The sequence below is a fragment of the Oncorhynchus gorbuscha genome, unplaced genomic scaffold, assembly GCF_021184085.1.
Source record: "Oncorhynchus gorbuscha isolate QuinsamMale2020 ecotype Even-year unplaced genomic scaffold, OgorEven_v1.0 Un_scaffold_5:::fragment_2:::debris, whole genome shotgun sequence".
NCBI lineage: Eukaryota > Metazoa > Chordata > Actinopteri > Salmoniformes > Salmonidae > Oncorhynchus > Oncorhynchus gorbuscha.
In genome coordinates, this window is record NW_025745327.1 from 39,692 (window position 1) to 67,434 (window position 27,743).

General features: G+C 43.8%; 1 protein-coding gene across 1 annotated transcript in view; it reads left to right on the forward strand.

The window, feature by feature from the left end:
- Nucleotides 1–27,743, forward strand: part of LOC124018386 (ETS domain-containing transcription factor ERF-like) — a 72,704-nt gene that overhangs the window by 35,987 nt on the left and 8,974 nt on the right. Inside the window, exons 2-5 of the mRNA XM_046333678.1 lie at nt 18,708–18,784; nt 19,642–19,876; nt 23,724–23,907; nt 26,105–26,234. Coding sequence (XP_046189634.1) covers nt 18,721–18,784; nt 19,642–19,876; nt 23,724–23,907; nt 26,105–26,234 — 613 coding nt within the window. The 5' untranslated portion in view covers nt 18,708–18,720. The remainder of the gene's footprint in view (nt 1–18,707; nt 18,785–19,641; nt 19,877–23,723; nt 23,908–26,104; nt 26,235–27,743) is intronic.

Genomic DNA, 27,743 nt, shown 5'->3' on the forward strand with positions numbered 1-27,743 from the left:
AACTACCGTGGGATATGCGTCAACAGCAACCTTGCTGCATTATCATTAACAGCAGACTCATACATTTCCTCAGTGAAAACAATGTACTGAGCAAATGTCAAATTGGCTTTTTACCAAATTATTGTTCGACAGACCACGTATTCTCCCTGCACACCCCAATTGCCAAACAAACAAAAACAAACAAAACAAAGGCAAAGTCTTCTCATGCTTTGTTGATTTCAAAAAAGCCTTCGACTCTATTTAGCATGAGGGTCTGCTATACAAATTAATAGTAGGTGTTGGGAGAAAGACATACAACATTATAAAATCCATGTATACAAACAACAAGTGTGCAGTTAAAATAGGCAAAAGACACACGTTTTTTCCCACTGGTCCGTGGGGTGAGACAGGGATGCAGCTTAAGCCCCACCCTCTTCAACATACAGTGGGGCAAAAAAGTATTTAGTCAGCCATCAATTGTGCAAGTTCTCCCACTTAAAAAGATGAGAGGCCTGTAATTTTCATCATAGGTACACTTCAACTATGACTGACAAAATTAGAAAAACATCCAGAAAATCACATTGTAGGATTTTTAATGAAATTATTTGCAAATTATGGTGGAAAATAAGTATTTGGTCACCTACAAACAAGCAAGATATCTGGCTCTCACAGACCTGTAACTTCTTCTTTAAGAGGCTCCTCTGTCCTCCACTCATTATCTGTATTAATGGCACCTGTTGGAACTTGTTATCAGTATAAAAGACACCTGTCCACAACCTCAAACAGTCACACTCCAAACTCCACTATGGCCAAGACCAAAGAGCTATCAAAGGACACCAGAAACAAAATTGTAGATCTGCACCAGGCTGGGAAGACTGAATCTGCAATAGGTAAGCAGCTTGGTTTGAAGAAATCAACTGTGGGAGCAATTATTAGGAAATGGAAGACATACAAGACCACTGATAATCTCCCTCGATCTGGGGCTCCACGCAAGATCTCACCACGTGGGGTCAAAATGATCACAAGAACGGTGAGCAAAAATCCCAGAACCACACGGGGGGGACCTAGTGAATGACCTGCAGAGAGCTGGGACCAATGTAACAAAGCCTACCATCAGTAACACACTACGCCGCCAGGGACTCAAATCCTGCAGTGCCAGACGTGTCCCCCAGCTTAAGCCAGTACATGTCCAGGCCCGTCTGAAGTTTGCTAGAGAGCATTTGGATGATCCAGAAGAAGATTGGGAGAATATCATATGGTCAGATGAAACCAAAATATAACTTTTTGGTAAACACAACTCGTCGTGTTTGGAGGACAAAGAATGCTGAGTTTTATCCAAGGAAACACCATACCTACTGTGAAGCATGGGGGTGGAAACATCATGCTTTGGGGCTGTTTTTCTGCAAAGGGACCAGGACGACTGATCCGTGTAAAGGAAAGAATGAATGGGGCCATGTATCGTGAGTTTTTGAGTGAAAACCTCCTTCCATCAGCAAGGACATTGAAGATGAAACGTGGCTGGGTCTTTCAGCATGACAATGATCCCAAACAAACTGCCCGGGCAACGAAGGAGTGGCATTGTAAGAAGCATTTCAAGGTCCTGGAGTGGCCTAGCCAGTCTCCAGATCTCAACCCCATAGAAAATCTTTGGAGGGAGTTGAAAGTCTGTGTTGCCCAGCAACAGCCCCAAAACATCACTGCTCTAGAGGAGATCTGCATGGAGTGATAGGCCAAAATACCAGCAACAGTGTGTGAAAAACTTGTGAAGACTTACAGAAAATGTTTGACCTCTGTCATTGCCAACAAAGGGTATATAACAAAGTATTGAGATAAACTTTTGTTATTTACCAAATACTTATTTTCCACCATAATTTGCAAATAAATCAATTAAAAATCCTACAATGTGATTTTTATGGATTTTTTTCCTCATTTTGTCTGTCATAGTTGAAGTGTACCTATGATGGAAATTACAGGCCTCTCATCTTTTTTAAGCAGGAGATCTTGCACAATTGGTGGCTGACTAAATACTTTTTTGCCCCACTGTATGCTTTAACTAGGCAAGTCGGTTAAGAACAAACTCTTATTTACAATGACGGCCTACCAAAAGGCAAAAGGCCTCCTGCAGGGACGGGGGCCTCGGATAAAAAAATAATAAACCAAATAAGTACAATATAGGACAAAACACACATCACAACAAGATAGACAGAACACTACATAAAGAGAGACCTAAGACGACAACTTAACAAGGCAGAAAACATGACAACACAGCAATGGTATCAACACAACATGACAACACAACAATGTCTTTATTCTTTTGGAACTTCTGTGAGTGTAATGCTTACTGTTCATTTTTTATTTATTAGTTTATTTCGCTTTTGTATATTATCTACTTCACTTGCTTTGGCAATGTTAACATATGTTTCCCATGCCAATAAAGCCCCTTGAATTGAATTGTATTTAGGGAGATAGATAAAGGGCAGAAGTGAAAAGGTTAGAATAATGATGTGGAGGGAGGGAGAGAGAGAGAGACGTAGTCGAAAAGGATGGATAGAGGGATGAATAATAAGACAAGGAGGAAATGAATGTGGAAGAGAAGGGGAAATGGAGAGAGTGGGAAATTGGACAGGAGGAGAGGAAGAGAAATGGAGGCATAGGGAACAGGGAGAGCAAACGAGAGGGATTAAGAGAGTGACGGAAAGATAAATATAAAAAGCGATACATGACTGGAGGGGTGGACATAGAAAACCTATAAAATGGAGTGTTGGGGGAAAATAGGGGATGAGGGAAGAAAAGCGAGAGAGGTGACAGGATGATATCGAGGGGGATAGACTGAAAACAGGAGTTATAGGGAGGGAGGGGGCGAGAGAGGGACATTTTTTTCCCGATGAAGGAACTGGCCTGTCATCTTGTTCCGCCAGCACAGAGCGCTCCTATAAAATACAGGGAGCAGGCAGGCCACACAGGGTGACTTATGTGTATATGTAGGTTTTGTCAATATATCTTTCTGTCTTCCTTCCTCTGTGCCTCCCTTTTGCTCCTTTGCTCCCTTGCTGTCTCTTTCCAGCTCTTTCACTGTTTCTCTCCAGCTCCCTCTCTCCAGCTCCCTCTCTCCAGCTCCCTCTCTCCTGCTCCCTCCCTCCCTCCCTCCCTCCCTCTCTCGCTCTCTCTCTCTCTCTCTCTCTCTCTCTCTCTCTCTCTCTCTCTCTCTCTCTCTCTCTCTCTCTCTCTCTCTCTCTCTCTCTCCAGCTCCCTCTCTCCAGCTCCCTCTCTCCAGCTCCCTCTCTCCTGCTCTCTCTCTCTCTCTCTCTCTCTCTCTCTCTCTCTCTCTCTCTCTCTCTCTCTCTCTATGTCTCTCTCTCTCTCTATGTCTCTCTCTCTCTCTCTCTCTCTCTCTCTCTCTCTCTCTCTCTCTCTCTCTCTCTCTCTCTCTCTCTCTCTCTCTCTCTCTCTCTCTCTCTCTCTCTATGTCTCTCTCTCTCTCTCTCTCTCTCTCTCTCTCTCTCTCTCTCTCTCTCTCTCTCTCTCTCTCTCTCTCTCCAGCTCCCTCTCTCCAGCTCCCTCTCTCCAGCTCCCTCTCTCTCTCTCTCTCTCTCTCTCTCTCTCTCTCTCTCTGTCTCTCTATGTCTCTCTCTCTCTCTCTCTCTCTCTCTCTCTCTCTCTCTCTCTCTCTCTCTCTCTCTCTCTCTCTCTCTCTCTCTCTCTCTCTCTCTCTCTCTCTCTCTCTCTCTCTCTCTCTCTCTCTCTCTCTCTCTCTCTCTCTCTCTCTCTCTCTCTCTCTCTCTCTCTCTCTCTCTCAGTCCCAGTTGAGTAATCTCCCTTCCTCTCAGACCAGCACATCTCTTTATATCTCTCCTTGTCTCTCTGCGTAGTTCCCACACAGTTTCACAGGCTATGTGAAGGTTTTAATCCCATGAGGATTTATACATGAAAAATAACCAGGGGGACATTAACTTGAGCATACATTCAGTTGCCTCTGTAAATTCTCCAGGTCTGTATCCCGCTATGGGGGGTTGGCATCCTGCACACTATGGGGTTGGAGGGGAAGCCTACTTGGAGCACTCATTAACTATTTCTAAACACATTAGAGCTTTATTGAAGGGGTATTCTGAGTTATGACAGCTCATGCTTTCAGACAGGACAGGCACCGTTTAGATCCATTTCTTCTGGATTCAGTCAATTCAAAATAAGTATTGAAATTAATTTAATGGATCATCAGTTTTTCGTTTTGTCTCTCTCACTTTTTAATTCATAAATTGGATTTCATTGTATCTCATTTGAACTGACTGAATTCAAATGTAATTGACCCCAGCCCTGCAATATGGGACAACTCTTGCCTCGCTCTCATCCTCCACAGATGGCAGGCAGGTTTGGGGGGGAGGACGGGTGAGTGCGAGACAGCAGGAGGAGTCTGGAACGACTCAGAATTTATTTATTTTACTGAACAACACAGAAATAGAATTCCAAATCTATTTGTGACTTCCTCTGTCTCTGTTTCATTCTCTCTTTCATTCCCTTTCCCTGTGTGTATTTATTATTTCTCTCTCTCTGCCCCCCCCCCTCTCTCTCTCCCTCTCAGTCTGTGTATTTATTATTTCTCTCTCTCTGCCCCCCCCCTCTCTCTCTCCCTCTCAGTCTGTGTATTTCTCCCTCTCTGCTCTTTATTTACCTCTCTCTCCTGCTCTCTCCGGTGGCTCAGGGAGCGGTAACAGAAGTGTCAGTTGTCATTATTGGTCTAATTCAGTAATCCGTCATCGAGGCTCACTGTATGCAGCGTATTATACGCCGGCACAGCAGGTGTACTACGCACTGAGGTGGAGATTCCATTTGACACGCACAGAGGCGAGGGCCGACGGGGGCCAGGCTGGCGGGCATGCTGTGTGTGTGTGTGTGTGTGATGCAGGAGTAGTAAAGGTCTTTTGATTTCACTGGAAACAAAGAGTTCTGAGAGGTCTCAGTACAGAGAGGAGACACAGTCACACAGGAGTTCAGAGGGACAAGGTTAACACACACATTTACACAAACACACATTTACACAAACACACTCAGTTACACCACACTCACAGCCAAACAAGAAGCCAGTTGGTCAATGAAGAGTCAGTAGTGCACTGAGAGAAGGAAAGGCTAACATACCTATAGCTATCAAAATTACTTCTGAGAGAGGTTTCATTTCTTTGCTGACATCATGAATGAATATGCATTGTAAAAATTAACGATTTGTCTCCCATGATAGGATTATCAATATGATTAATGGTACTAGATGAATTTTGATAGTGATGATCTGGGTATTATACATCGTGATTATATTAGGAATTTCTGCTCTCCACAACATTGATTGTGTTTCCATGTTTTTTTTTACTATTCACGCTTTCATCATTTATTGACGTTATGAATACACATTTTGTCATTTTTACATTACACACTTTCCATGTTCATCAACGAGCTTGTCCTATTACCATCTTCTGAAGTCACACTCACCTCCAATTAGAAAGTGTCCAGGTTGAATCAAGATGACCCTAAAACTACAACTCCCATCTCATAGCACTGCAGTCCTAGTTCCCCCGGGGGTCTCAACTGGAGCAAAAGAAGACTGCGTTAAGTTTATTGTGAATTGTGAGGACAGCGTATCTCTCCTTTCGCTCTCTTACTTGTATCAATTTGTATGGGAGCTCCCACCTCTCGGTTCCCCACGGGTATGGTGGGTTTGATCACGTTCTCAACCCCACAAGGCTGCAAATCCAGTAACCACTGTAAGTGTTTTAAACAGTTTAAACTATCAACATACTTCACGCTGTGTCTAGAACCCCTACACGTGTCTCAGACCACACCCCTTCCCTTCGGGTAGGCTACTTTACTTTGAGGTTGTTTATTAGGGACACGGTCACGTTCGATGGCATCACGTACAGTCTTATGTGGATATTCAGCTGGTGCATTTTTCAATCGTCTTTCAATGAAGAAGGTTTTAAGAAACAATTTCCCAAGATTAATACTTGCGTTTCTTTAACCTACCAATTATAATGTATCCAATTGTATCTTCCCATGACCATTCTTCTAGTCTGCTATTTCAATAGAATTACGAATTGTACATGTCATTGTAATCCAGGCCAGTAAAATATAACCAAGAAGCAAACACATTTATGCTTGTAATATTGTTCATAGAATAACTGAAGAGCTTAACCATCACTAGGCAGACAAGGAACGAAAATAAATTAGGGGTTGGCCTATAATAATAACAGTAATAATAATTATTATTAGTACTACTACTACTATTAATAATAATAGCATCAATAATAATGTTAATAATAACATGAACAATACTAATAGTACAATTTAATTCCGTGGTTGTCAAAAAGGGGAACATTTATTCCTAAATTGTGAAAATGCACATGATTCGTTGACTAATTACTTTTCAGTGGAATACTTATCAAACATCATGCTTATAAATCAAACACTCACACAAAAACGAAATGTTACCACTATTTTTGTGTCCGTTAAATGACTGATATAGCTCACTGATGTTATGAGCTTGTTGTTTCAACATTCAGACATGTAGGCTATTCAAATTTCCCTTCTTATTCATCTGTAGAGTGCTACTTTTCGGTAAACATGAACGATCGAATCGAGGCGAAGAGACAGGAGGCGATTGGAGGGGGAATGAAGAAGAGAAGCACCGGTCTACGTGGTTCTGGGGGAGTTCAACCCGCCGTTTCCGTTTTGCAAAAGCTGCGGTAGCGAGGTTGTGAGACAAGACTAAGAACTTCAAACAAACCGCTAGCCTAAACCGGCGAAGGCCAATCCGGATGAAGACAGAAAGAAATGAACAACTAACCACCGTGCATTACCGTCCGACTCTCTTTCTGAAAAACAACACTCTTTCCCTCTCTCATACTTAAAAAAAGATCCAGCAAATGGAGACAGACAGAGGGAGAGAAAGAGAGAGGACTGGGGCAGAAGGAGGGAGTGTGTTAGACAGAGTTGGGAGGTGGTGGCAGAGAGATTAATGGTCTGTGTTGATGTTTGGGGCAGGGCACTCACTGCTTTGGCCCTCCTTGTAATTCTGTACTTAATCACCATCATTATGACACATAGAGAGGACGGAGGAGAGGGGGGAAAGAGTGAGATAGAGAGAGAGAGAGGAGGGAAAGAGTGAGATAGAGAGAGAGGGGAAACCCAAGACAGATAGAGAACAAGGTGATCAAAGAGGTTGATGAAGGAGAGAAGGATGGAGAGGGGACACAGAGGGAACGAGAGGAGATAGAGGAGCCATGAAGGAAGATGGTGGGTACTAGATGTGTGCTTGAAATATTACTGTATGCTTGAGTGAGCAGGAGATGGAAGATAAGAAACAAAGGGAGGGAGAGAGGGAGAGAGGGAGAGGGAGAGATGAATGGATAGAAAACAGGACGAGAGAGGGAGCAGCATGAAAGAGTACGTGTTGAAGAGTAGGGAGCTGCTCTGCAGATGATGAAACGCTAATTAAAGTAAACGAGCTACCTGAGCCCTTCGACTAACCCCTTGTCACACTCTGTCAAGAGCAGAAAGGAGTGAAAGAACTAGGGAGAGATGGAACGAGGTAGTGGGAAGACGAGACAGAGATTTAGGGAAGACGGAAGTTCTTGATGTTCAATAGTTGTGCCAAGTTTAGTTTCCAATGTTGCCTTTTCATATGAACCATTATGAACTAAACAACTAAGTTTACCCAATACCTCTTGTTATGGGTATTTTCTATACTTTACATGGCATCGGCATTGTTTATGTGTAATCTGAATAATTTATGTTCTGTATGACATTGTACCAGTTATGGACAGTTGTCACTATATATATATATTGCCTGAGTATGAAAGTGCCAGTGTTGCATCGAAGTTGTATGGATACATATCCTCTCCTTTTCCAACGAGGGCTTGAAAATGTCCTCCACTATCCAAAGAGGAGCTCTCATGTCAAGTAGGGAACAGTAACAGCAGTTGGCATGACTCGTGGACTTATTTGCCAAGTGCCCGAATTCAAATAACTTGGGTGATTTGGAAATAAATAGCTACCATTATCATATAGTGTATGTTTGATGTCATGCTTCTTCCACTGTATGGGTTGTGGTGGTTTAACTACATGTCATTGTAACCACGGTGTTCTTTATCCAGACCAGTCATTTTCAGGGTTCATGTTTTACCATAGCTATTTTTTTTTGTATGTAGAGAGTCATGAAAACATATCAGGGAACCCCGTTATTAAAGATACTTTGTTGTCATCCTGTCACTATTACAATTGGTCCCTTGGTTGTTACCCCTTCATGATATTTCCTTAGTCCATCAAGCATTTTGGCGAGCTATATATAAATCCACCATTCATTATTTCTTAATGCTCATATTCATTCAATTAATCCCGGGTCTAATTCGTTTATATATTTATTTAGCCCATCTCGCTATTCCTCTTTTCCTTTTTTCATCTCTCTCTCCGACGATTATCCTGGCGTCTAATTAGAAATCGATGCTGTTGGGGCCGGCGGGTATTTCCGATGTGGTTGTGGACATTGAGAACAATTCCCCCGACAGAGACTGAGAAAGAGAGAGAAGAGAGAGCGAGAAGAAAGAAAGTAAATATGAGGAAAAAACACACACCTCCTCAATTTACCATACTGACAAGCAACTTCACTCCTTCCAGCTATTCTTCTTTTTCAAAAGCAGTAAAAAGCAAGTAACGGAGAAATGAAAATAATATCATTTTAATGACTGGCGCGAGGGATTTGAGCGGGGAGTGTTAATAGAAGAAATAAACGATGAGGGGTATTTCAAAACGCTTGAAATGAATGAGCATAGTTCAACACTAAAATACAAACAAATGTTACCAACAACTGTTGAGAAACAAATGGTATCGGCTCGGTCACCAGTATGGAGGAGACCATTCGCTTTCTCAGTTGCATTCTTGTTGCGCAATGTAGGTAATTATAGCCATAAAAAAACATTTTTGGCTTACCGATATTAGCCTATATATTTACTTATAATTGCGTTATTAATATTATTATATTAATAGCTTACTCCTATTATAACGATTACTATCATTATCGTTATTATTATGGTTATTATGCCTGTATTTAGTATTCATATAGTTTGCTGAACGTTATTTCTAAATAGATATGTAAAGCATTGCTGATATTTTGTATTCTTTTGTATTTTCCTCTGCCTGACTCGGTCTGTGCCTCTGCGCCTGTCTGCTCTATTCCGATACCGATCCAGAGTCTCTTCCGGTCGGCGAGTCCGGTGGAGAGGAGTCGGCAGAGGCGACGGGTTAGCACTATTACTGCCGGAGCAATCGAACCTAAACGAATTAGGAACCCCAGATGCGGGTCTGGGATAACATTTTAAAACGAAGTGAAAAGGGAATGAGGGTGCGCCCTTTTATTAGTTAAGCTCACACCAGCACCGTTATTTCTCTACCCATAATCAGTTTGCAGCTTTTAGCTGTTTTTTGTTGTTGACCCTTACAACGAAATCTTTCTCTATATCTCTCCTGCTGTATTCGGACTTTGTTGAATTCAATGTCAGGAAATGTGAAATTGGGGAATACATTGTCATCTTTTAGCAATAATGAAAAATAAAATAAGTTGTTTTTCTCGGTGTTGCCTCACATTTCGTCAGTCCCTCTGATGCTTTACTTGGCAAAGGCAATCTGCTGGTGTGTGTGTGTCTCTGTTCGTTGGTTTGGTATTTGAGTCAGTCAGTGCATGCATGTCTGTCAGTCCATCTCTCCATCTCGCGCGCTCATTAAACGTCCCTCTCTCCCCCTTCCCCGCGTGTTTGTGCTCCCACTCCCGCCCTCCTTCCTCCTCGCCTCGCTCTCCCCTTGCCCATGGCTATATGATCGTGAAAAATGTGTTTACAAAACTCGCTCTCTCACAGATCAAACCGCACGCGAATCAAAGACTTGGAGAGAGAAAGAGAGGGGAGGGAAGAGAGGGGTGTGTGTAATTTTAAAAAATCTGTTTTTTTTTTCCTTGTGCATGTGGATGTCTGCACATGTCTCCTTTGGCAATACAATATCTTTAAGCCCAAAACAACTGTTTGTGTTTCATAGTTAAACATGAGACATAATGTAATATTGATGCCTCCTTGACACACTAACACGGCGAAACACGGCCTGTCTCAGTTCGGTTGATCATTAGTGTGTATTACACGCCAGTACAATGCTGCGCTAACAAGCACCTAAGATAAATTGTCATCTATAGTTGAGCGTTCAGAGGTGTGACACGAATTGGTTTAATTGACAGTTGGAGAAGCATATGCTGTTTTGTTTTACTTCTCATGTTGCTGTTAGGCCAGTCGTGTGTGTGTGTGGTGCTCAGGTATGTCTGGGTATGGAGATGGGAGATGGAGGGGGGGAGAGTAGGAGTCTTTAGAGTCATAACAAAAAAAGGGACTGAATTTAGAAGTGGGTAATACAATACAGTATTGATGGAACAATGGGGAGAGGAAGAGGAAGAAATAAAGAGTGACTTGGCAAGACACAGAAGGGGATGAGGAAGAAAAGAGTGTCAGAGGAGAGTGGAGGGGTAAAGGTCGGGGGATGCGAGACGGGGAGGGAGGGGCAGACAGACAGACAAGTGGGGGAGTGATTATAGCAGGGTTTATGTATGAGCTATTGATTTAGTCGGTGGTGACTTCTTGAGTGGTTAATTCGGGAAGTGAGGGCGATAGAGAGAGTAACTCACTGACCAGGGAGGAGGAGGGATAAATAGAGAGGGGGGTAGAGAGCAGGGAAGAGAAGGATAAAGAGGAAAGAAGGGTCTGTAACAAGTGTATCTCCTCATGGGGTGAAATCATTGACAACGGCAGCTTTCATCTCAATGCATCTAAAGACAGGTGTTGAAAGCAGGGAGGTACAGTGTTGATGGAGTTAAAGGTGTCGTTTTTCTGCTGAACTTTGACCTCTGAATCCCATAACTGTCTGTGTCTGAAATTACACACTATTTCCTTTAAAGTGCACTATTTTGACCAGGCACTGCTGAAAGTGGTGCACACTATATGAAATTGAATGCCATTTTGATCCCCTAATCTGACAAACCACAATGCAGGGTTTAAGTAGGCTACATTCTGGTCAAGGAAGAAAATATTATGTTCAAATGTCAGATTTTTCCATAAAACAGTTGTTTTTAATGAACAAGTTTGATAGCTTTTGGTATCTTTCAAACCTCTCTCTCTCACACACCTTCCCTGTTTACCTTCAGGATAGGGTGAAGGATAGGGTGAAATTGAGCCCATAGGACACTCATCTGCTCTATAGCAACAACAGATGGTTCTCCTGTTCTCACTGGCTCATCCTGTCTGGAGGAGTCAACATCAACCCTAACCCCAAATCCCTCAATTTAAACCTAACCCTAGCCCCAATTGTAACCCTAAACATAAGCCCTAAACCTAAAATAGCGATTTCCTTGTGAGGATCAGCGAAATGTCTGCACTTCTGGTCCCCACAAGGATAGTAAAACCAAACCATTCACACAGACACGCACACACACCTTGCATCTGGAAGTAGTCATTTGCAGTTAATCAAACTCTGAAATTGCCTCACCATGAAATATATTTCGTGTATATGTTTGTAGACGTAATCATGTATGTACGTGTGTCTCTTTGTGTGTACTAGACGTGAATATGCGTGTCTCCGCTTGTGTGAAGTTTAAGGTCCGCTCGCCAGAGCAGTTTCTTTTCCTCTTTCTCTTTCCCTCTCTCTTCGCGCAGGTTTTGATCTCTCAGCCGCGAGATCAAAGGCGCTCTCTGGCTATTAGTCAGCGCGAGCCATTGATCCCTCATCGATCCACGCGAGACACAGCCGCCCCGTGAACACCGTACTAGGCTCCCCAAAGCTCTCCCGCGCGTCGGGAGAGAGAGAGAGAGCGAGAGCAAGCAAGGAGAGAGGGAAATCGCAAAGGGGGGCAATGTGTGTGTGCGTCTGTGTGGATTTTTCACTGGCACCGGTAGAGCCAAGCTCGAGCTTTTTCTTTGCCGCGGGACATGAAACAATGAGGCTCGAGCCGGTTTTAATAAAGCGCGCTTTCCCTCCTTTCAACTCTGGCGCTCGGCGGACGAGCCGGCAGCGGAGAGCAATCGATAATTAATGACGATGAATAATTTAACCCTATCGATTGATACTTTTTCTTCCTCTTTTTTTCTTCGTATTTTCCGTCTTGTATCTTAAGGCCGGTATTCTGTAAAGTGGTGATACCATATCACATGCAACCCTCTCCCATCACCATCTCCTTAACTTGAGCAAGTTTTCCAAACGTTCGCTTCCTCATCCACATACCAATCTACTGTATATTTATTTATAATTTAGCTTCATAACTTAACACACCATTTAGTTTTCTTAATAAAATCGTCATCATTAGGATTCACATACAAAACTTTACCCCACTTATTGAATCAACGTTGATTCCACGTAATTTCAATGAAATTAAGTTAAACCAAGGTGAACTAGGGCCTGGAATTTGAATTGACGTCTGTTCCCAGTGGGATGATTGTTTGGTGATGTCGATTCACATACACACATCTCCAAAAGGCCCATAGTTTTCAAGCACCCAATGCTTTTCGGGCCTAAATTGTATGGTCTTCTTTTTTGTTGTTGATGTATGGTCTTCTTTTTTGTTTCTGAACTGGTTTAGCAGTTTGGGTTTATTGTAATTTTTACAGGCTCATTTCAAGTTCTCCATAATTTCTCTTCTTTACCTCTTCCTCTTTTTTGTTTATTTATTTTCCCTCTCCATTTATCCCACCATTGATCCAAGTTGTATTGTTGTCTGTTCCATAGACCTCTCCACCTTCCAGTTTAACATTTGGACAGCCAGCAGGTCCTGTCTTCCATCCTCCTGCACTTTTCCACCTCCCTCCCTCCCTCCCTCCCTCCCTCCCTCCCTCCCTCCCTCCCTCCCTCCCCTCCCTCCCTCCCTCCCTCCCTCCCTCCCTCCCTCCCTCCCTCCCTCCCTCCCTCCCTCCCTCCCTCCCTCCCTCCTCCCTCCTCTCCTCTCCTATCCCCCTCTCCTTCTCCACTTACAAACCCATACTACAGTCCCTCTGTTCTTCCACCCTGAGGCTGACCAGAGTGTCAGAGCTAACCAGAGAGAGGAACAGAGGGAGAGGGAGAGGGGGTAGAAGGATAGAGAGAGGGGGTTCAGTTGGGCATTTTCAGGGGCATTCAAAAAAGAAAGATGAGACAGATGTACAGAGTTTGTTTCATCTGTTGGAAACAGAGAGCGAGAGAGGCCAGACTCGTAGCTCTTTTCATATATATATATATATATATATATATATATATATATATATATATATATATATATATATATATATATATATATATATATATATAATTTTTTTTTTTTTTTTGAGACCCTACACTTTTTCCATCTTTAGACACCACTGGAGACAAAATGTTGCCAGAATGTCAATCTGTCCACTTTCCATCTCTGGCTGCTACTCTCCACTCTGCTCCCTCTCTGTCCACAGTCTCTCCATTACCAGTCTTTCTTCTGTTCCAAGTCCCCACTCAACCCCAAGTCCCCACTTTAACCTTTTCCAAGTCGCCATTCTACCCCAAGTCCACACTTTCCCCCTGTTCCAAGTCCCCACTCTACCCCAAGACCCCACTTTACCCCTGTTCCAAGTCCCCACTCTACCCCAAGTCCCCACTTTACCCCTGTTCCAAGTCCCCACTCTACCCAAAGTCCCCACTTTACCCCTGTTCCAAGTCCCCATTCTACCCCAAGTCCCCACTTTACCCCTGTTCCAAGTCTCCACTTTACCCCTGTTCCAAGTGTCCATTCTACCCCAAGTCCCCATTTTACCCCTGTTCCAAGTCTCCACTTTACCCAAGTCCCAAATTTACCCAAATTTACCCCTGTTCCAAGTCTCCACTTTACCCAAGTCCCCACTTTACCCCTGTTCCAAGTCCCCACTCTACCCCAAGTCCCAAATTTACCCCTGTTCCAAGTCCCCATTCTACCCCAAGTCCCCACTCTTACCCCTGTTCCAAGTCCCCACTCTACCCCAAGTCCCCACTCTTACCCCTGTTCCAAGTCCCCACTCTACCCCAAGTCCCAAATTTACCCCTGTTCCAAGTCCCCATTCTAGCCCAAGTCCCCACTCTTACTCCTGTTCCAAGTCCCCACTCTACCCCAAGTCCCCACTCTTCCACCCCTGTTCCAAGTCCCCACTCTACCCCAAGTCCCCACTCTTACCCCTGTTCCAAGTCGCCATTCTACCCCAAGTCCACACTTTACCCCTGTTCCAAGTCCCCACTCTACCCCAAGACCCCACTTTACCCCTGTTCCAAGTCCCCACTCTACCCCAAGTCCCCACTTTACCCCTGTTCCAAGTCCCCATTCTACCCCAAGTCCCCACTTTACCCCTGTTCCAAGTCTCCACTTTACCCCTGTTCCAAGTCTCCATTCTACCCCAAGTCCCCATTTTACCCCTGTTCCAAGTCTCCACTTTACCCAAGTCCCAAATTTACCCCTGTTCCAAGTCTCCACTTTACCCCTGTTCCAAGTCCCCACTTTACCCCTGTTCCAAGTCCCCACTTTACCCCTGTTCCAAGTCCCCACTCTACCCCAAGTCCCAAATTTACCCCTGTTCCAAGTCCCCATTCTACCCCAAGTCCCCACTCTTACCCCTGTTCCAAGCCCCCATTCTACCCCAAGTCCCCACTTTACCCCTGTTCCAAGTCCCCACTCATCTGTCAGACCTGATTTAGTGAACTGAAGTTCATTACCATATAGAATCTGATTCTACATTTCCATTCACAGAAAAGCTCAATAGTGAACTCCAAGGCAGGTGCAGGTGTACTATGGGGTTCCAGGACGCATGTTATAGGTATATTAGTGTAACAGTGGAACAATAGTTGCCAGTGTAAAACTGGGACAATATGTCTCACACTCTGCTTTTTGTTTGTTATTGGTGATTCGAGTAATCCTTCATCTATACTGTTGTATTGGTTGGCCATCAGTTACGTTCTTTTCTTTGGTCCATTATAGGCTCGTCCTCAATGCTACGTGCAAACCTCTTTGTCAGTATCTTTTAGCCTTTGTCTCCATCTTTGGTAAACAATGAAAATTGTATCTTTCAGTCCTGCGATAAATATGTATGTGTGTGTGTGTATTGATTCAGTTAGTATCCACTGTTTCAACAACGCCTCATTGTGTGTGCTATTATTATAAAGTCTCTACCTGTACACTGATGTTGGTATGTGTGAGTAGAGTATATACGTGTGTCTGTGTGGGTATACACTCCATTAGTCTATCAGTGTGCCTCTGTATCTGCCAGTGTGTGTGCATGAGGAGCAGTATTCCCTGTGCTGCTAGTTATAATGTTTCTGGGGGTGATAGGGGGAACTTGAAAGCCCTGTGCTGCCCAAATCAAAACTAACAAGGAAATGATGGGGGCTCCTTTATCTCCTCTCTGGCCTGGGGGGCTGAGGGGTGCGAGAGAGGGAGATCGGGGGTGGGGGGATGGAGGGGTGGGGGCCTGGCTTCCTCTTTGATTTGTAAAAAATTCATTACCTCCGAAATCAAACGGAAAATGACTGTGCTGAAGCATAACACACAGAGCAGGAGAGGGAGGGAGAGAGAAGACAGTGGACAGGTGGGAAAGGGAAGGGAGGAGTCAACTGTGGAGATAGGCTGGCAGATAGATAGGAGATTGGCGTGTATAGATTTTGAAAAGGTGCGTAGGAGGAAAGAGAGGTAGACCTTGTCCGGTACTAAAGCACCCATGTTGTGTGTCCTCTGAGAGTACAGACTGGGGTTTAGGAGTCTATGGTAAATTATAGGATGATGTGCTATTGATGGCCCAAAGCTCAATGGAATAGGTAGAGGCATAGATTGTTGCAAACATAGAATTACACATGGAATCATATACATAGGAGCTCTATGGCTGTAAAGACCAAATAAATAGACAAGTTGAAATTCAGGGCAGTGCTTGTCAGGTCTCACACATGCTTAAATACTGCTTAAATACTGTACATGTAGCCTCTAAAGGTGTTGAAATAATTCCACAACAATCTCTGGAAAATTGTTTTGAATGTACTGCTTCCCAGAACGCATAGTTGTCTAAGTAAATAATTGAACAGGGAGTATAGGGTTGCTAGTTACAGGTGAAGAGAATTACTTGTGACAGACATAGTTTGCACTCAAGGATGAACAGTAAAGTAGGGACTGTAAAGGAGGGACCGTAAAGGAGGGGCAGTAAAGGAGGGGCAGTAAAGGAGGGGCAGTAAAGGAGGGGCAGTAAAGGAGGGGCAGTAAAGGAGGGGCAGTAAAGGAGGGGCAGTAAAGGAGGGGCAGTAAAGGAGGGACTGTAAAGGAGGGACAGTAAAGTAGGGACCGTAAAGGAGGGGCAGTAAAGGAGGGGCAGTAAAGGAGGGGCAGTAAAGGAGGGGCAGTAAAGGAGGGGCAGTAAAGGAGGGGCAATAAAGGAGGGGCAATAAAGGAGGGGCAGTAAAGGAGGGACTGTAAAGGAGGGACAGTAAAGTAGGGACCGTAAAGTAGGGACCGTAAAGGAGGGGCAGTAAAGGAGGGGCAGTAAAGGAGGGGCAGTAAAGGAGGGGCAGTAAAGGAGGGGCAATAAAGGAGGGGCAATAAAGGAGGGGCAGTAAAGGAGGGACCGTAAAGGAGGGACCGTAAAGGAGGGACAGTAAAGGAGGGACAGTAAAGGAGGGACAGTAAAGGAGGGACAGTAAAGGAGGGGCAGTAAAGGAGGGACCGTAAAGGAGGGACTGTAAAGGAGGGACCGTAAAGGAGGGACCGTAAAGGAGGGACCGTAAAGGAGGGGCAGTAAAGGAGGGACCGTAAAGGAGGGACCGTAAAGGAGGGACCGTAAAGGAGGGACAGTAAAGGAGGGACAGTAAAGGAGGGACCGTAAAGGAGGGACCGTAAAGGAGGGACCGTAAAGGAGGGACAGTAAAGGAGGGGCAGTAAAGGAGGGACCATAAAGGAGGGACAGTAAAGGAGGGACCGTAAAGGAGGGACAGAAAAGGAGGGACCGTAAAGGAGGGACCGTAAAGGAGGGACCGTAAAGGAGGGACCGTAAAGGAGGGACCGTAAAGGAGGGACAGTAAAGGAGGGACCGTAAAGGAGGGACCGTAAAGGAGGGACAGTAAAGGAGGGACAGTAAAGGAGGGGCAGTAAAGGAGGAGCAGGGAGAACAAGAAAATGAGGAAGTGAGGAAAAAGAAGAAAGGATATATGCAGTCAGATGATGGATTCTGAGAAAGAAAGAGAGGTCTGAAAACACAAAGATGAAGAGAGCGGGATGAGCCACAGTCCAAAGACTAAAAAGAGTGAGAGGGTGAGGGTGAGAGTGAGTGAGAGGGTGAGAGTGTGAGAGGGTGAGTGAGAGAGAAATGCCTGGAGTTAGTAATAATAATTTATACAAACACACCTCAATAATTCACGTACCATTTCAATGCTGGAGGGAAAATCCACATTTCACAGAGCATAATTAAATAGAGACAGAGAGTGGAAAGAGAGAGAGAAAGAGATGGAGAGATAGATGGAGAGGCCAGCATTAAAGATACTTTTGCAGTGGCATGGTTTATTTTCCATTTGAGGTTTGTAAAACAACCAAGATGAAACTGTAATATCCAAACTGTATCCAATCTCTTGAACTCCTCTCACTTCACTTTATCCTAACATTGACAGGTGCACATCCTTAGTATTTCACCATTCACCCCCACAGTTGTCTAATGTGCACAGTCGAATTACAACTCTGTCTTTAGTCATATTCACTCATATTACAGGGTCTGCCATAGTCGGAGCAAAGGAAGGTTAAGTGCCTTGCTCAAGGGCACATCGACAGATTTTTCATCTTGTCAGCTCGGATATTTAGAGCCCACTGCTCCAACAACTAGGCTACCTGCCGCCCTAATTCACAGTTTAATTTCTATATTCAGAGATTATTTTCTCAAAAGTTAAATTATGTGAATGTTCAGACAGAAAGACTGTGCTGATCAACAGTTTGCTGGCCAATAAACATGTCTGGATGTATTTACTCACCTGTTGTGCTTTTCACTAGCCAACCCAATTCCAATTTTTGGGCATTTATTTGGCATATTCGATACAGATCTTATCTTAGGTAGTAATGTGAAAATATGAAAATACAGCTTTATTTGTTTTTACTTACATGGCTTTGGTTCTCATTTTAGTTTCTATTTTTGTCATTTTCTACTCATTGTATTACAAATATGAATTATTTTAATGGATTGTAAATTGAATATATCAGTCTTTCATGTTACGTCTTTGTCAATATAGCCGTTATAACCACTAAACCACTAACCATTTTGGAATGAATCACTACTCCCTACTCCCACTTTTTGATCAAAACAGCTTCTATCTATCACCTCATTATCCTGCGCCTTCTTCACATTTAAAAGAGATGTTTTAATTTCTCATATTCTATACTGTAGGGGTGTCCTCCACATTGCATCAGTTAGTGCTCTCTGACCCTGTTAGATCGCTCCATCAAACACGTGACCTACAAAAGCTCTTGATATATACTGTATGTAACGCTGATATGAGGGACTCAAAACCACGGTGTAAAACCATCACTCGCCCTTTGCCCTGCAGGTAATCTCTCACCTCAGACTTGTTTAACTCATCCCTCACTCTCACCTTTCTTTTTCCTTTTCTCCTAAAAAATAAAAGTAATTGGAATTCAATTGGAATTTTTCCTTCTCTCCCTTTGTCTCCCCATCTCTCAGGTGTAGTGGAGGCATGGACTGTAACTGTGTCAGTGATCTGTTGCTCACCCCCCCTGTCCCTGCCCTCTGGACTCCAGGTGAGGCAAGCAGGATTGGGGCACTTTTTTGCGGAAGCCGGGGTACGTGGTTTGGGGAGTTGGGGATTTTATTAGGGCTGTGGAGGAACATTTGATTAACATTTGGGGGAGGGCAGATACCAGTTATACACTAAGGGGAGATGTACAATGTGCTGTATCTGTGTAATGTTTGGTGTTTGATGTTATTATCAGCAGGAATAAAATAGACAACAATTTACCAAACTGTCTTTATTTACACTTCAACTAAATGCATTATTCCTACCTGTTAACCTTTATGTACCTATTTGTAGTAGGTTTACCTGTATTCCCTTGCATTATTTTCCCTGTGTTACTGCTTAGTACGTCAGGCCTTTCATAGCTAGTGTTTTCTAATGGTCAATATGTATACCCCAACAAGTCTGCATTATAAAGATCATTTTTATATTTGAATAACAAAAAAACTTACCACACACATCAGTGAACAAATAGCGTTTCTAATTTGTTAGGATTCATGTTTCTTTACTTATTCTGCAAGGCAATTAGACAGAATTTTTGTTCAATTGATGAGCTATTTTATTATATTAAACGTGTACGGCAGCAGGCAGTTAGAATTCAAGTATTATCAAAATGTAAGTAGCATCCATCAACTCTGAAAGAGAGTAGAAATCTATCTGACCAGCTAGTGGGTCCAAGCTAGATGCCATTAGTAATATCACAGAGCAACATTGCTGTAAGCATGCTCTATGATATTAACCACATCATTCCTTAACTGCATCACTCCATCAGTCATCCGGACAGCTAGCCCCTTTGGACAGCACTCACCATTCACAAACCAATGGGCCTCAATCTCATCCTCCCACTCTCTTGCTCCTCCTCAGGCATTGCCTTCCCAGACTGGGCCTACAAGCCTGAGTCGAGCCCCGGCTCGCGACAGATTCAGCTTTGGCACTTCATCCTGGAGCTGCTGCAGAAGGAGGAGTACCAGAGTGTGATTTCCTGGCAGGGGGAATATGGAGAGTTTGTTATCAAGGACCCTGACGAGGTGGCCAAGCTGTGGGGCCTCAGGAAATGCAAACCCCACATGAACTACGATAAGTTGAGCAGGGCGCTAAGGTAGGAACTGTGTGTGTGTGGGTGTGTGCCTGTGCATGTGTGTGTTTTTGTGTATGTGTGTGCTTTATTAGATATTTTTCAGTATAAGAAGCCAGAAAAGGTATCAGTATTCATTTGTAGTGGATATAAGACCTACGTGTCTCATTCATCTTCTCCCTCCATGTCAGTAAAAATGGAAAGAAAAATATAATGTTTTTTCCTTAAATGTCAATACCCTTGATTCCACTTCATTTTCCAATGTCCAAATGGATAAATTCACTATTAAACCTCTATATAAACAATTCAATAAGAATTTCGGAATTAATCCCCCATGTAAAATAGCTTAGATTTAGACCTACCGAGAATAAATGAAGTCCTTCTGCCTTCTCAGAAATACTTGGCTCAAAACTCTATGCATTGCTATGTGATTTAAGCTACAGCCCTGCTACCTATTCTGCTATAGATCATTCTATTGAATTTACCCCACATCCCACCGCTACTCGTTACTTGCTTATGCAAATCAAATGACAACACACACACACACACACACACACACACACACACACACACACACACACACACACACACACACACACACACACACACACACACACACACACACACACACACACACACACACACACACACACACACACACACACACTGTTACCCCCCTCCCTGGTTTCCCCTGCCCTCTCGTTAATGGGGGCTGTCGTAGGGGTCTAATTGTTATGAATTGGCTGGGGCCATAATTAACCTTCTTGATTAGCCTAGCTTAATTGCTCAATTAAGGGCCGCGGCATAATTGCCACGCAAAGCAAAAGTGTACAAATCATTGCAAAACCGTGTACAAATCATTGCAATGGCCATGCTCCTGAACCGTTTGTGGTGGATACATCTTGGCCACTGATATACATTGTATTTGGAAAGTATTCAGACCCCTTCACTTTTTACACATTATTCTAAAATGGATGACATTTCCCCCCCCCTCATCAATCTACACAATACCCCATAATGACAAAGCAAAAATAGTTTTTGGGAAATTGTTGCTAACTTATAAAAATAGATAACAGAAATACCTTATTTGCATAAGTATTCAGAGCCTTTGCAATGAGACAAGAATTTGAGCTCAGGTGCATCCTGTTTCCATTGATCATCCTTGAGATGTTTCTACAACTTGATTGGAGTCCACCTGTGGTAAATTGAATTGATTGGACATGATTAGGAAAGACACACACCTGTTTATATAAGGTCCCACAGTTAACAGTGCATGTCAGAAAAAACCAAGCCATGAGTCCAAAGGAGTTGTCCGTAAAGCTCCAGGACAGGATTGTGTCGAGGCACAGATCTAGGGAAGGGTACCAAAACATTCCTGCAGCATTGAAGGTCCCCAAGAACACAATGGCCTCCATCATTCTTAAATGGAAGAAGTTTGGAACCACCAAGACTCTTCCTAGAGCTGCCTGCCCGGCCAAACTGAGCAATCAGGGGAGAAGGGCCTTGGTCATGGAGGTGACCAAGAACCCAATGGTCACTCTGACAGAGCTCCCGAGTTCCTCTGTGGAGATGGGAGAACCTTCCAGATAGACAATAATCTCTGCAGCACTCCAACAAAAAGGCTTTTATGGTAGAGCGGCCAGACGGAAGCCACTCCTCAATAAAAAGCACATGACAGCCCATTTGGAGTTTGTCAAAGGGCTCCTAAAGGACTCTCGAACCATGAGAAACAAGATTCTCTGGTCTGATGAAACCAAGATGGAACTCTTTGGCCTAAATGCCAAGCGTCATGTCTGGAGGAAACCTGGCACCAGGAGGGGCTTCGGGACAAGTCTCTGAATGTCCTTGTGTGGCCCAGCCAGAGCCCGGACATGGAACCGATCGAACATCTCTGGAGAGACCTGAGAATAGCTGTGCAGCGACGCTCCAGATCCAACCTGACAGAGCTTGAGAGGATCTGCAGAGAGGAATGGGAGAAACTCCCCAAATACAGGTGTGCCAAGCTTGTAGCGTCATACCCGAGAAGACTCAAGGCTGTAATCGTTGCCAAAGGTGCTTCAACAAAGTACTGAGTAAAGGGTCTGTGATATGTGATAGTAAATGTGACATTTCAGTTTTCAATTTTTTATACATTTGCAAAAAATCTAAACTGTTTTTGCTTTGTCATTATAGGGTATTGTATGTAGGTTGGTGAGGAAATAAGGCTGTAACGTAACAACATGTGGAAAAAGTGAAGGGTTTTGAATACTTTCCGAATGCACTGTATACAGGTCTGTATGCCTGTGAAGTTGTTACCTTACATCTACAGTGTAGCTATACAGGATTTTAACTTTGTCACAGGCCTATTATAAACGACTTACATGCTTAAAATAGTAAAGTCTAAGAATGTATCAGGACAGTCACCAGCTTAATATAATATGTTTTTTCTTTCTTCCGTTTTGAGAACAGCCCCCACCCCGCCTCACCTCTGTACCAACCCTCTCATCTGAACCATATGGCAGTATGTAGTATCTGACAGTGTGGGATTCTGACAGGTACTGTAGCCTGTGATACCCCAGTAGGGGGCACAGGAAACAAGCCATGTAAGATTGGAGTGACTGGCACCTGAGTTTGTTTCCATAGAGACACCACTCACATTGTAGTCCGCCCTCAAAGAGGCACTTCAGTTGTGAATGATGCCAGAAGCTCTGACAGCAAGAGTTGATGTATATCTATTATGCATATTTCTGTAACATATGCTGTACATGTAATATAACATATTTCTGTACATATACTGTACATGTAATACATCATATTTCTGTACATATACTGTACATGTAATGAATCATATTTCTGTACATATACTGTACATGTAATGAATCATATTTCTGTACATGTAATACATCATATTTCTGTACATATACTGTACCTGTAATAAATCAAATGTATTCATCACATTATTCGTAAACAACAGGTGTGGATAAACAATGAAATGCTTACTTACGTACCCTTCCCAAATATATTTAATATTTACATACTAATTGCTGTATGTCAACGGTGCACAGCAGGTCAGATCAGGCTCTGGAGGGATGTTGTTTATGTGCTTGTTTTTGGTTTTACTCAGGGACCTAATTAGTCCTACCTAACGAGGTGTGTGGAGACTTTATCAAATCAAAACATGAATTGATCAGTGAGATGCCAGGGAGAAACAAACCCTGCAGGAGTTCAGCCCTGAAGGACCAGTGTTGTTCCTCCTGCTGTTAAGGGAACACATTACTGTTGACCAGGGCTCTCCAACCCTTCCTGGAGAGCTACCCTCCTGTAGGTTTTCACTCCAACCCTGTTCCTGGAGAGATACCCTCCTGTAGGTTTTCGCTCCAACCCTGTTCCTGGAGAGATACCCTCCTGTAGTAGGTTTTCGCTCCAACCCTGTTCCTGGAGAGCTACCCTCCTGTAGGTTTTCGCTCCAACCCTTCCTGGAGAGCTACCCTCCTGTAGGTTTTCGCTCCAACCCTGTTCCTGGAGAGATACCCTCCTGTAGGTTTTCGCTCCAACCCTGTTCCTGGAGAGATACCCTCCTGTAGGTTTTCGCTCCAACCCCAGGTGTAACTAACGTGATTCATTTGACCAACCAGCTTATTATTAGAATCAGTTGCGCTAGATTAGGTTTGGAGGGAAAACCTACAGGATGGTATCTCTCCAGGAACAGGGTTGGAGGGAAAACCTACAGGATGGTAGCTCTCCAGGAAGCAGATTGGAGAGCCCCGCTGTGATCCATCGATGAAAACATGGATATTTGTTTCTAACTCTTCCTATTTTTTTCTCTCCTTTCTGCATTCCCTCTTTCCTAATCTCTTCCCGTTCACCTTTCTCTCCATCCTCCCCCACCCAGGTACTACTATAATAAGCGTATTTTGCACAAAACCAAAGGGAAGCGTTTCACCTACAAGTTTAACTTCAGTAAGGTGGTGCTGGTGAACTATCCTCTGCTGGACATGGCCAGCTCCCCCTTCCTGCTCCAGAACCACTTCAATGGGGGCTCCGCCGCGCCCGACTGCAGCCCTCTCACACCCGAGGTACGGAGGGAGTAACGGAGGAAGTGAGGGATGGAGGAACGAATGGAGTTTAGGACAGAGGGAGGGATGGAGAGAAGGGTAATGGATGGAGGAGGGTATGAAGGGGAAAGAGAAAGAGAGGATTGTAAGGACGGGAATTACAGGTTTTCCAGAATAGACAGCTACTCTAAGTTATTCCCCACTGTTAACACAATCCATCACATTCTCTAAAGTGAGCTGTCATTTGAACAGTACATGTTTGAATTCACCAACATTAAAGGACAAGTTGGATAGAAGACCAGCAGATTCTGAGGACCTGAGAACCATCAACGACAAACATTGGGGAAAAGAAGAGAGAAATAAAGGGAGGAAAATGAGAGGGAGAGATGGAAATATGGTTGCCACAACTCCATACTTGATTGTTTATTAATGTTGATTTGATTCAGCGGGTCTAGCTATAATCCATTTCGTCTCAGGGAACTGCAGATTGTACTGTACAGACTCCTGCTGTGTATTTATTCTTCAGTTACGGGAGGATCAATTGTATTCCGCGTGTCTTATCATGCATCTTTTATTCACTGTTTCTAATAGCAGCAGTCGTGATCATGATAAAATGTTCTTCACTTATTATTTGCCCAGAGTCATCTTGAAATTTTTACAGAGATAAATGTTCTTGGACCACCAGAGGGGTTGTATGAATAAAACTGTCCTGTTACAGTTTGTAATGAAACAATAGATACACGTATTGAAGTAATGGTCTGTGCTCAGGTTGCATATTTCTGATGGATCCATTTAGGTGATGATATATTCAAATGAAACACTAACTGATTCATACTTTCTCATTTGCTTGAATATAGTTATTGCTATGACAATTTTTTTTCTACAGATGTTTTAGAAATACACAAAAAAATGACATTGTGATACTAGTGGAAATAGTATAATATCTTTATTAATTTAAGTCATGAAATATATTTAAAAGGGAATATAGAGTTACTTTAAATGACTAGTAGAGTCTTTACTTGTCCTGAAAGATAGAACAAGAGAGTCACAGAGAGAGTGAAGGAGAAACTGGAGAGATGGTTTTAACTTGTCCTTAAAATAAAAGAAGACGTTATCCACCCTTCTCACATTCCCATCTCGGATGGCCTATCCCTCTGTCATCGATTGAAAATGAAAGAAATAAAAGACAAGTAGATACTTCAGATCAGATCAATGTTCGGTCATTAATGCAGGTTTAGTTAAGCAATCCAGATCATGCAGCTTGGAAGTACAGTCTCGCTTTTCAAACTTGGAGCTGAGGGGTGACAGAAATGATTGATCCCAGCTCTTCTAAAAAAAGAGAAATCCTCCCTCTCTCTCTCTGTCTCCCTCGACTCTGTGTGACTTAACCGTTTCGTTTTTTCGGCCACCTTTCTCTTTCCTGTTTTAAAGCACTTCTAACACACACACACACACACACACACACACACACACACACACACACACACACACACACACACACACACACACACACACACACACACACACACACACACACACACACACACACACACACACACACACACACACACACACACACACACACACACACACACACACACACACACACACACACACACACACACACACACACACACACACACACACACACACACACACACACACACACACACACACCTCATGAGCACACACACACATACATTCTCCCCTCTCTCTCTCTTACCCCACAGCTATTATGTTGTTTAGTCTCTCTCTCCCTTCCATCAATCCTTTCCCTCCTTTGTCCCCACACACTCTTCCCTCCTCGAAGGGCGCCCAATCCCTCTATCTCTCGTAGTTTAGCCTTTGTGCCCACTTAATCGTTGGCCTCCATTTGACTCTGTACTTCTCCTGGCTTTGAGTCTTTGAGCCTCTGTGTCCTCCTACCTCCTCTCCTCATCTTCTCCTCTGTTCTCCCCTCTCCTCTCCCTCTCAGTCCCCTGGCACTTCCTTTTATCCCGTCCTTGCTGTGACTGTTGGTGTGTTTGCACCACACTACAGGGTGCCATCTCCATCAAATGACTTACCCTAAATACATGGTGATTTAAAGAGGAGGTTGATCCTAAAGACAAGTCTAGTTTTTCTTTTCGGATTAAATTAATTGCTTAAATGCTTAAATGACGTGAGCAGATTCTAATGTTTTTTTGTTCTGTCTCTCTGTCTTCCCTCTTTCTCCCAGGCCCTGCAGTCACTGTTCCCTCGTTTGCCAGAGGCAGGGAGAGGAACCTCCCTGTTTGATCGAGTGGCCACAGCCCCGGGACCAGAGGGAGACAAACTGAGACTGGACACATTCCCCTTCCTCAGCTCAGGTGAGAGAGAGGAGAGGAGAAATGAGAGGGGTGACAGCGGTAAAAATAAGGTAGAAGATGATTGAGAAAAGCAGGAAGGTAAAGAACAGAGGAGAGAGGGAAGGTAAAGAACAGAGGAGAGAGGGAAGGTAAAGAACAGAGGAGAGAGGGAAGGTAAAGAACAGAGGAGAGAGGGAAGGTAAAGAACAGAGGAGAGAGGGAAGGTAAAGAACAGAGGAGAGAGGGAAGGTAAAGAACAGAGCAGAGAGGGAAGGTAAAGAACAGAGGAGAGAGAGGGAAGGTAAAGAACAGAGGAGAGAGGGAAGGTAAAGAACAGAGGAGAGATGGAAGGTAAAGAACAGAGGAGAGAGGGAAGGTAAAGAACAGAGGAGAGAGGGAAGGTAAAGAACAGAGGAGAGAGGGAAGGTAAAGAACAGAGGAGAGAGGGGAAGGTAAAGAACAGAGGAGAGAGGGTAAGGTAAAGAACAGAGGAGAGAGAGGGGAAGGTAAAGAACAGAGGAGAGAGGGAAGGTAAAGAACAGAGGAGAGAGGGAAGGTAAAGAACAGAGGAGAGAGGGAAGGTAAAGAACAGAGGAGAGAGGGAAGGTAAAGAACAGAGGAGAGAGGGAAGGTAAAGAACAGAGGAGAGAGGGAAGGTAAAGAACAGAGGAGAGAGGGAAGGTAAAGAACAGAGGAGAGAGGGAAGGTAAAGAACAGAGGAGAGAGGGAAGGTAAAGAACAGAGGAGAGAGGGAAGGTAAAGAACAGAGGAGAGAGGGAAGGTAAAGAACAGAGGAGAGAGGGAAGGTAAAGAACAGAGGAGAGAGGGAAGGTAAAGAACAGAGGAGAGAGGGAAGGTAAAGAACAGAGGAGAGAGGGAAGGTAAAGAACAGAGGAGAGAGGGAAGGTAAAGAACAGAGGAGAGAGGGAAGGTAAAGAACAGAGGAGAGAGGGAAGGTAAAGAACAGAGGAGAGAGGGAAGGTAAAGAACAGAGGAGAGAGGGAAGGTAAAGAACAGAGGAGAGAGGGAAGGTAAAGAACAGAGGAGAGAGGGAAGGTAAAGAACAGAGGAGAGAGGGAAGGTAAAGAACAGAGGAGAGAGGGAAGGTAAAGAACAGAGGAGAGAGAGGGAAAGAACAGAACAGAAGGTAAAGAGAGAAGGTAAAGAGGAGAGAGGGAAGGTAAAGAACAGAGGAGAGAGGGAAGGTAAAGAACAGAAGAGAGGGAAGGTAAAGAACAGAGGAGAGAGGGAAGGTAAAGAACAGAGGAGAGAGGGAAGGTAAAGAACAGAGGAGAGAGGGAAGGTAAAGAACAGAGGAGAGAGGGAAGGTAAAGAACAGAGGAGAGAGGGAAGGTAAAGAACAGAGGAGAGAGGAAGGTAAAGAACAGAGGAGAGAGGGAAGGTAAAGAACAGAGGAGAGAGGGAAGGTAAAGAACAGAGGAGAGAGAGGGAAGGTAAAGAACAGAGGAGAGAGGGAAGGTAAAGAACAGAGGAGAGAGGGAAGGTAAAGAACAGAGGAGAGATGGAAGG